Genomic DNA, 10,433 nt, shown 5'->3' on the forward strand with positions numbered 1-10,433 from the left:
CTTTGCGCCGGACTTTTGCGCATCCTGTCAAAAGTGACAGCGGATTATAGGGGCTTTCGTGTTGCCAATCTTTTACGTGCGGGAACATTTTGTGCAGGCGCACTTTTTGAATTTTTAAACAGGGAGTGTGTGATTAAATCAAATGCTACGTAAAGCAAGTATTCGATAATGTAAACCGTAAAACTTCGTTTATAGACGCGTTTCGTCAATTACGACTTTTGATTTTAAATCAAAATGCACTGTAATGGAACAAAATCTAAAAATAAATAATGCACACAAAATATTCCAGAGCAGCCCAAATTCTCATTCAATAAAAATAACTCGCACTAGTCTGAATAGCTAATAATAGAATTTTATAGGGAGATAGAATAACACAACTGCAATGACAAAGAATATATTGTTTTGTTGTTGAGACAGTTACAAAGTATTTTTAGTTTTTACTTTTTTGCAGGCGCTGATCTAGCAAATACAACTACTAACGGTTTATCTTTTAATATATACCCATTAGTTTCTTTTAAAGCTTTTTGTGCAATTTCTACGGAATTTAAAGTTACAAAGGCCTGCCCTTTCATTCGGCCCTCTTGCATAAGTCTTATATCAAACGTACTAGTTTTATCTTCTTCATTTTCAACTTTATATCGATTGTAAATGTATTCCAAATCTTTTAGTTCCACATTTTTGGCTATGTTCTTAATGTATAGCCTACATGTAGGCGCCCCTGGATGATAATTCTTGAAAACAGGCAAAACATCTAAATCTTTCTCTGGAATTTGATTGGAAGTCAATTCTTCTGCAGAAATAACTTGCTTATCTTTGTTATCTTCTTCTTCAGAGTCCTTTGAACTTGATGGTATTGTTCCTACATGTTCAGATTGCTCCTCAATTTGTTTACTCTCTAACGCTGTTGCAGACACTTTTAATTCAATTTTGCGCTGCGTAGTTACATCAGTTTTCTCAAAGACATCCTCAGGCTTTTCATGTTTCGTACTAGGTACTGTAGACGTTACCGGTTTAATAAACTTCGGTCTTTTCACTGCTTTCTTCTGCCGAAGAACCCGTTTCTGGGGTATTATTTCCTTAGTTGTCTTAGACTCTTCATCACTTTCTAACTCAGACTCAGAAGAGCTTCCTTGTTGTTGTTTTGGTGGAGGCGGTGGAACGACATTCTTCTGTTGCACAGGCTGCTGGGGCACGCGCTGTCTCATTGGATCTGGTACAGCAAAAGGTGGGGGGAGGTTCATTCTGTTCATTAAATGTAACACTTGCGTATAAAATTTTGGTACAGTTGCTAAAGCATGGCCAATGTTATTAATGGTTAAACGGTTTGCTTTAGGGTATGAATATTTTAGATGGGGCGGAGGAGGCTGTTGGAACCCAACTGAACTGTTAAATGAGTTTAATTTGGTTACAAATGTTTTAAAGTGTTCTTTGCTGCTGCTACTAGTTTCTTCAATTTTCTTAACTTTGGGTAAACCAATGTCATGTACAGCATATTCAACACACAGACGGTTCTTTAGAACATAGGCTTGATGTAAACGAAATAATACCTCTCTTGCGACTTCTTTGGATTCAAATCTTGCAAAAACGACCGAGCGTTGGCGAGACTTTGAAGTTATTTGCTTGACTTTGGTAGCGCCAAAGTGTTTCAGAAATTCTTCTTTTTCTGCATCTGTTAGTTCTTTTGGTAAATTTTTAACCTTTAGAACGTCTTCACACACCATTTTTGCTTCATATAATGTACTCAACTCCACAAATACTGTACTAACTGATGTGAGGTTAGAATTGTTTTAAGTGTATAAATCTGTAACTTTTCCACATACGCAGAAAAAACGTACCTCGGAACACCTCAGTCTGCAGAACAAATTCAATTTTTTTTTTCTATGTACAAATTGAATTATTATTTTAGAATCTCGTCTTGACAGCTAGAGATTGACAGCAAGATTGACAGCTTACAAAAAATAACATGATGTTCAAACGTCTACTGGTTTAATTTGAATATTTATTTGCCCAACTACAGCCAATCCAACTAGCTGTTTAAACAACAAACAAAAATTCTGTATTCATAATTTTTTGTAAAATTTTAATTAATGGCTAGTTATTTTAAACAAGTGTTTGCCGTTTGGTACATGCGCTTTGCAGAATGTAGTTACCGGTAGTTACGACATTTGTGATAAAAAACCCGCAAAATTTTAATTCTGCAAGATAAAAAATTTGTTCGCCTACTGCCAATGTCAAACTCACATCATTTATGTTGTTTGCAGAACCACGTGCAAATGTCGTATTTGCCGTGTGACATTTGAGGTTACGTAAATGTCAGTCAAGTGTCATTGCTTGTCACTAATGATGGGTATTCAAAAAGAAAAATGAAAATACAAATTTTTGTGAACATACAATATATTGGTACAAAATGTAACATTTTAATTGAAAACTAAAGTTTTATCTGCTGTTCCATAAGTGTTTTAGCAAGGAATGGTAGGATATAGTAAATATAGACAAAGAAAACTAACGCAGTTAGATTATCTGATAGCTGGAGCAGGCTCAGGTGTAATAACTCGAATGATAACACAACCATTGGATGTGTTAAAAATCAGATTTCAACTTCAAGTGGAACCGATATTGCGGAGCAGTTCGTCAAAGTATCATTCAGTGTTTCATGCAACAAAATTAATAATACAAGAGGAAGGTGTCAAGGCTCTTTGGAAAGGACATATTCCTGCTCAGTTCTTGTCCGTGAGTTACGGAACTGTGCAGTTTTGGTCATTTGAAGTATTAACAGAGAAAGCTGCAACATTCGATCTGTCCCCATCGTTTTATCCTGTTATAAATTTTACTTGTGGAGCTGTGGCAGGTAATATTTGTAATTTATATAAAAGATATAAATGTACATTTATAATCGCAGGTTGTACCGCTACAGCTGCATCATTTCCATTTGATGTTGTAAGGACAAGACTTGTTGCCCAAAGTGAACACCAGAAAGTATACTCAAGTGTTACACAAGCTTTCACTACAATTGTAAGAAATGAAGGCTTTTTTGCTTTATATAGAGGCATGTTACCCACATTTTTTCAAATAGCCCCTCATGGAGGAGTGCAGTTTATGTGTTATAGACTTTTTAATAATTTTTACAAGTATTTAACAGATACCACAGATACAACATTTGTGAGCAGTTTTCTGTCAGGCAGTTTTGCTGGTTTCTGTGGGAAGACTGCAGTATATCCACTTGATTTAGCCAAGAAAAGAATGCAAATACAGGGATTCGAACACGGTCGTAGTTCTTTTGGGGCATTTTTCAAGTGTAGTGGTCTTTATGACTGCCTTGTGAAGATATATGAAGTTGAAGGATTTTCGGGACTTTTTAAGGGTCTTTCCCCGAGTATTCTCAAAGCAGTTTTTACAACTGCTTTATATTTTAGCACCTATGAAACAATTTGTAAGTTGCTGGCAAGCCAGCGAGAAGATGATTAAATTTTACCGTTTTAGTCACGAACTTTTTTAAGTTCTGTAGATATTGTCTCTGTGATCAGTGGTAGATGTGTTCAGTAATTATTATAAATAATATATGTCGTTTTTTTTTTTGTTATGTATATTAACGTGAAGGAATAGACTGACAATTTATATTGTTTTCGTTTATTAATACTTACTTAAGGACAACGTTCTTTGCAGACCTTAAAAAATCCATGTTTATTCAATCAGTAAATTTAGTTGCTAAAATATAGCCTAATGATATGAGAATTTAATTTCCAGTGAAGTTGCTTTTACCAAATCAAGATGATGTTTCCGTTCGACCTGTAGGAGGTATGCATGCGTGGGCGTCTGTGTCGGGTTTTGAATGTCTTATATAAAGTAGTTGTCAGGTGTGTTTTCGTTGAAGTTCGACGAAGTTGTTAGTCTTGTAGATGAACACTTGAAGAGAGTTTTGTCAGGAGCTGTATTATGTAGAATCAGTTTAAATTTATCCTCCAAACAATACTTCGCTCGTATGAAATTTTCCTATAAGATTGCAAGAATAATATCTACATTTAGAATATTGAACCTTGTTTAATTTTAACAGTAATAATTAAAAAAATGTATAGGACACCGCACAAATAAATATTTAATTCTACGTCATGTTATAACCACATATTTACAAACTACAGTGTGTGTTTACAAGAAACAATTTCAATAGTGTACAAGTGCGGTAAAATTTTAATTTAGAAGTGTCTGGGACTTTTTCTGAAAAAAAAGATTTTTTTGATGTTTTGACCTTTACGGGTGTGTGGGTGTCAAACCCTCACGACCCCAATAGAAAGCCACTTCTAATTGTAAGAACTCTTGCTGCATCGGTTATCTAGATTTGGAAAATTTTACGAGTAAATATTCGTGTTTACTTGGTTGCCTATACCGTAGAGGAATTTTTATTCGAATCACAATGATGATCATCACCAATCTTCACAATGAACTAATTCAACTGAAAATAAATATTTTTATCTATAATTATCAAACTCCTACTGTAAATTTGACAAATTTTACAGTTAATTTCGCAGTTGATATTGCCGCTTGTTCATCTCATTCGGATATCATAGTCATATTATAGGTACTCGGATTTTTACAATATTGCAAACTTCTTCCTTATGCAGTTCTGGATTAACATAAGTGGCCCATGTGGCAAATTTTGAGGGGCGGCAAACTGTAGTTATACATCGTCCCACAACTATCTATTGATTTCAAAATTTACCTGCAAACTTAAGGTCAATTCTTGAAACTTACCACCCTATATTTTTCAGAAACGGTTTTAATCGCGTCACCGTTGAGGTTTAATTATGTCTCAGGAGCAGTTTTGTCTTACATTATTGTGTAGGTCTTGTATGTTGTACAGTTATTGAGAAAAAGAATTTTATCTCGGAAATGTAATACTTAAGTAACCAGTGTTGTAGTCAGCCAATTGCACGTTGTGGCTACTCTATATTGGAAAAAATGGTTAGTTTCCTATTTACTTTATTGTTGATACGTGTATGGTTTAAGTAGTGTGTTGCCAATGTCTTTAAATTAAATAAAAATATGAGCGGCCGAAGATTGAGTGGCCATCGGTATGAAAAAGAGTAGGTACTCAACTGTTTAAAAGCAATAACTTATTGTTCTTCAAATTACGACTGAGACTTTTATTTTAGTCGTTCTTCATTTCTTCAGCAACTGATTTGAAAGTGGAAAAGTGTTTATCAACCGACTTCGTTTAACGTAAAATAAAGACAAAATTTATATGAATTTGATTCAACCTGTTTATGTTCTTCTGAAACCCTTACAATCTCAGTTGTAATCCTTCTGAATGGGCAATCAACAAAAAAAAAAGGAATGAAACAGAGTTTAGACTCCGATGTCGTCAAGTCAAAACAAGTTTTATTGGCGGGAAAAGAAATCGCCAAGACTATTTCCTCAGGCGAGGTGTGTCTACTGTGCACCTTGTTGTTTGTGTTTAGCCAGGAATGTTTCCATAAAGTTTCTGGAACTGAAAACACGCTGAGCAAATAATCCGAAAGTATGAAAATTCACCGAGTCATAAAAAATGCCGCATAATAATGCTTAAGCCAGAAAATGCAGCAGAAATTAATGTAAATTTAAAAAAATTGGTCAAAGGTTATTTCGACAGAACTTCCCTCGCTTTTTTTCTGATAAGTGATAACTGATAACATTTATATGTAGGTACTTATATTAAAAACCAGTGGTGTAAATTACACCTCGAACCACCTATACTGCGGGGGCGCAAATTCCAAGGAGATGCCGTTCGCAGTCGTACGCCAATATAAAATATATTTATAGCAAATAACCAACGGAAAAGAGTGTATTATTATCAATGTACGTCTTTAACTTCGATTGTTTATGTTTATACATCGAAAGAATGTCACGTAAAAATTTGTTTGATTTGAATGAGTTGTCGCCTCATAACAGAAGACTAAATTAATTAAGCCACAATGGAACAAAATATTTTGAACATGATGATGATTATTATTATTATTATGGTTATTATTCTTTGATTATAATTAAATATTCTCACATTTTCTAGAAATGGTTCTTAATTTAATCAATAAAAAATTAGTCTAAAGAGTTTAGACAGTACTTCCCTCGATGTCGGAAACGTGACGACTGTTATGTTTTTTTCTCGTTACATTTTTGTAGGGGGGCAAACAAAATTGCGATGACGTCATCAACATTTTCGCAAAGACACGTCGTATATCAGTTTGGACAAATGTAGTGTAATACTGAAAATAAAAGTACTGTATTCCCAAATTTTCGAGAAAATAAATTGGGTCGTCTTGAATATTGATTTATAATCAATAAAATAACGAAACAGGTTACTCACGTATGCCACGTGTATTAGCAGAGGCGACTGAAAATCATTTATGTATAAACATTCTTAATTTAAGACAACGAGCGATAGCACTGGTTGAGATTGCATACGTGAGAGTCAAACAGAGAAACTGCAAACAATACCGCTGGTCGTCCAGACTTTTTTATTGCTTCGACTTCCACTTATTATACAACGTGTTATTAAAAGGTACGTACAAAATAAAATCGGCAATTGGTCTCGAAGTATGGGTGCTAAAAGTTAAAAATAGTTCAGGTAAAAGTGTTCTCCTTTTAGAGATAAAGATTATTAAAATTTATGTCCAAATTCGTTGCACGCCTCTGATAAAAACATCATCTTTCGTTTCTATAGCAACATTTAGTTTTGACAAAAGTTTTATTGTTACAGTTGCTAGGATTTACCAAAATAAATTAATTTTACCTATTTTTCCTTCAGTAGCGTCTAAAAAAGTTGGATAAGGGTTAATTTTCCCCTTATAATTTCGATAACACAAAATAAGTTTTTCAGACTTCTTATACCTCGCGAAGAACTGTCAATTTTGTTGTACGTACCTTTCAATAACACCCTGTATAAAAGATTGGATTTTATTTTAATGTTTGATGGTGTAATTCACAATTGGTTGATTATAACATGTCTATACCACATTCACGGAACCTAGTCAGCGCAACAAAACACGTCTGTAAAGTAAATGTAAATAAGTGTGCTACGCCTATGTTTCAAAGGAGTCTTTACTTTACAAAGTTTTGTGTCTATCAAATTGGGTTGATGCATTGATGTTGATGCAATGTAATACTAATAATAACAGTGTTGTACATCCTAATTTTCGGGAAAATAGAGTGAGCTATTCGTGATTTAATCAATAACATAAATTGACTCATTCATTAACTTGTTTGAGCGACCCGTTAAGCAAATCTAAAAAATATGAATGGAATGATAAATCACATTTACAGACTCATGATATTTTGTACATTTTAGATAGGATTTATTCAGCAAAATTTTCGGTTGTCGTCATCAATTTCTAAGTGGGGATGAGTAAATACATTTTGATTAAAAATTTACCATGCCTATGATAACTTTAAAACATCTCCAAGATTTCAAAGCATTCGGTTTTGTAGTTCCTGATTAAATCAATTAAATAAATTCACCCATTCATCATTTTTTGAGTCACCCTGTATAAGCAAATCCAAAAAATATGAATGTAATGATATCACAAGTACAGATTCATCATATTTTGTACATTTTAGATAGGATTTATTCGGCAAACTTTTGAACTGACGTCATCAATTTTTTGGACGGGACAAGTAAATATATTTTGATGAAAAATTTATCATGCTTATCATAACTGTAAACCATCTACAAGATTTCAAAGCATTCGGTTATGCAGATTCCAAATTAAATCGCAAAATGTTTCGTAATTTCGATTTTTTTTTCCAAAAATCTGGACGTTTCGGGTAAAAACTCAATTCGGAGTCATAAACTACATGTATAGGACTATGTTATTTTATACAATTTAAAACTCGTTTACTATATACAATTTTGAAGTGACGTCATCGCATGAGTGGTGGGGATGATTAAACAGACAAATTTTGGTTAGCGTATTACCAGAGAACATAGAGAAGCGCCATAGTTTAAATCAAATGACGGTTGAGGACTTCTCAATTTATGTTGGTAGCAGTGTTTGTTTGTAACTAGGAATAAAAGTAACTAGAAGAAATGTCATAATATTTTTAACGACGCGTGTTATTTTCGACAAATTGACACTAGATTTACCAGAATATTACAAGCTGCTTACTATTTCCTTCACTTTCATTCAGGTCACACGAATTACAATTATAGTGAAGCAAGGTTTTTGTTGGGATCGACTATTTAAATTTGACGTTTGCCTTTGGCGGTTGAGGACTCCAATGTCAATAAGGGTGGTTTTGCAAAATCAGCCTCTATGTCGCTTCTCTATGTTCTCTGGTATTACCATCAACATGCTATTCCTAATATAAATATACAATTTGACAACAATCGGCCAAGCACTGTCGGAGATTATCTGTCTAATAAAAATCCGGGACGACAGACAGACGGCAGACAGACGGACAGACAGACGGACAGACAGACGGAAACGGGAGACCTATTTCTTCGTACTCTAGGGGTCATGAAAGGTCGAGAAAACGTAAAAGTAGAGAATTTGCCGACGCACTCGATTACAATACTTCCTTTGCTTACGATCGGGAAGTAAAAATTATAAAATTTAATTTTACGATTTTCGTTTTACGATAACCAACGTAGAATATATTTAAAGCACATAACTAAGGTGATAAAATGTCCTTCAGCACTAGGTAGCAATCTAGGAAGCTCAAGCGTTTATTTCTGTTTATACATCCAAAGAATGTCACGTAAAAATGAGTTTGATTTGAATGAGCTTGTCTTCTCAAAACACAGGACCAAAATTATTTATTAAACCACAATCGAACAAACTGTTCTGAATATTATAATTCCCATTTTATCATTATTATTATTATAAAGACGGGTTTTTCACAATTTCGAGAAAATGGGGTGACTTGTTCTTAATTTGACCAATAAAAAAATTTGTAATAACGTCACCAACATGAATGATACTAGTCACAGCACAAAAGAAAAGTAGTCGCAGCGTATTACCAATGCTAGAAAAAAAGTAAATGGTCAAGTTCGGCATCGAACCCACTACTGCAAGTAGCAGGTCTCATTGTTCCCGACTTAGCCACTGCGCCACGGGGATTTCTGTCCAGCGTTGGTAACATAACGTTATTATACCTTGCAAGTGTTTCTGCGAAAATTTGAACATTTACAAGTATAGATGTAAGTATGTAATTTTGTATAACATTCAAATCATTTTAAAATAGGAGTACAATTTATTGAAATGTACCTGAATTTGGAAAATCTTTTGTCATTCCACATCCATTAACCGATTTTTTACGAATTTTCATATTTCTAAATTTTCATTTTTCTGCTATTTATCGTACATGTTTTAGAACCTACTTAAAGTTTTGCCTTAATTTTTGACAGTAATAACAATACTTTCGTTACCTATACGGAACGCATTTCGAAATTTTAATTAAACCAGGTTTTTTCATTATTGAAAATTTTGAAACTGATAGGTGGCAAAGTACTAGCAGTCAGTGATTTTTTTTTAGAATAATGAAGATAATCAATAACAATTCTTCCAATTAACTATGTTGGCAAGCAGTTTGTATCTCAAATAATGCACAAATGTCGCATCTCAGTTAATGTGCCGCATCCGAGATATGACTCGAATTTAAAAATTGTTACCTCAAAGACAAATATCGCTGTCAAACATTTTTTCATTACAGAAATTATTTTAGAGTATAATCTACAACTTAAAGTTGCGATCTTTTCTATAGAACCACTCCCTAGTGTAAATTTTCAAAATTTGTTTGGTGTAAGTGACCTTGACGGGTTTCTGGGGGAAAACATATGTGTCAAAAATTTGACAGGTTAGATGGCCCCATTGTTAATGTAGATATTTTATTTTAATAAATAGATGAACAGAACATACAGTCTGCACGGGATACAGTGCGGCATATTTGAGGGCAACCGAAACATTCGTGTTGTGCTAGTTTCGATTGCCATATCAACTACCGCTACCAACCGCGTTCGGCGTAAAGTACTAGATGACAGGGCTATCAACTTGACTTTTTATCGAGTGGTTCCGTAGAAATGACCGCTACTGTAGACTTTAAAATCTTCAATAATTAAAAAAATTGATATGTTGAAAACTTTAATAATACACCTTTTGTGCAAGTCACAAAGAAATATTTTTTTGGCAGAAATTTAAAAACACTAGTGCAGTAAAGTTTACATTGTTAAAATAAGTATTGTTTGGTTATATTACAATTAAGAAACTAAGACAAAATTTTGTATAGTTTTTGAAATATGATGTGATAAAAAACCAAAAAACGCAATTTTAAATTTATGAAAATTCAAAAAATAATTCGATTTACTATGAAATTTCAATATATAAAAATGAAACTCTAGTACGAATAAAAACTTTATGATAGTTTGTGCAAGATTCATGCATCAGGTTCTTCAGAAATCGGTAGGTTTT

At 33.6% G+C, this 10,433-nt stretch overlaps 2 protein-coding genes across 4 annotated transcripts; one reads left to right on the forward strand and one right to left on the reverse strand.

Moving 5' to 3' along the window:
- Window positions 1–378: 378 nt before the first annotated feature.
- On the reverse strand, window positions 379–1,949 carry LOC135135051 (RNA-binding region-containing protein 3-like). Its single transcript, XM_064063990.1, has one exon. The coding sequence runs from the start codon at window positions 1,719–1,721 to the stop codon at window positions 438–440; it is 1,284 nt and encodes a 427-aa protein (XP_063920060.1). The 5' UTR covers window positions 1,722–1,949; the 3' UTR covers window positions 379–437.
- Window positions 1,950–2,142: 193 nt separating this feature from the next.
- On the forward strand, window positions 2,143–4,011 carry LOC135135052 (mitochondrial thiamine pyrophosphate carrier-like). 3 transcript variants are annotated; one of them, XM_064063994.1, is made up of 4 exons: window positions 2,144–2,400; window positions 2,456–2,472; window positions 2,528–2,848; window positions 2,900–4,011. In XM_064063994.1, the coding sequence occupies exons 3-4, from the start codon at window positions 2,557–2,559 to the stop codon at window positions 3,463–3,465; spliced, it is 858 nt and encodes a 285-aa protein (XP_063920064.1). In that variant the 5' UTR covers window positions 2,144–2,400; window positions 2,456–2,472; window positions 2,528–2,556; the 3' UTR covers window positions 3,466–4,011. The 3 variants fall into 3 exon arrangements, with proteins under 3 accessions (XP_063920062.1, XP_063920064.1, XP_063920061.1); XM_064063992.1 differs by having other exon boundaries at window positions 2,143–2,409; window positions 2,456–2,848; window positions 2,900–4,010; XM_064063991.1 differs by having other exon boundaries at window positions 2,145–2,400; window positions 2,456–2,848; window positions 2,900–4,008.
- The last annotated feature ends 6,422 nt before the right edge of the window (window positions 4,012–10,433 follow it).

The sequence above is a fragment of the Zophobas morio genome, unplaced genomic scaffold, assembly GCF_036711695.1.
Source record: "Zophobas morio isolate AGI-343-1 ecotype UQ-CSIRO unplaced genomic scaffold, CSIRO_AGI_Zmor_V1 ptg000024l, whole genome shotgun sequence".
NCBI lineage: Eukaryota > Metazoa > Arthropoda > Insecta > Coleoptera > Tenebrionidae > Zophobas > Zophobas morio.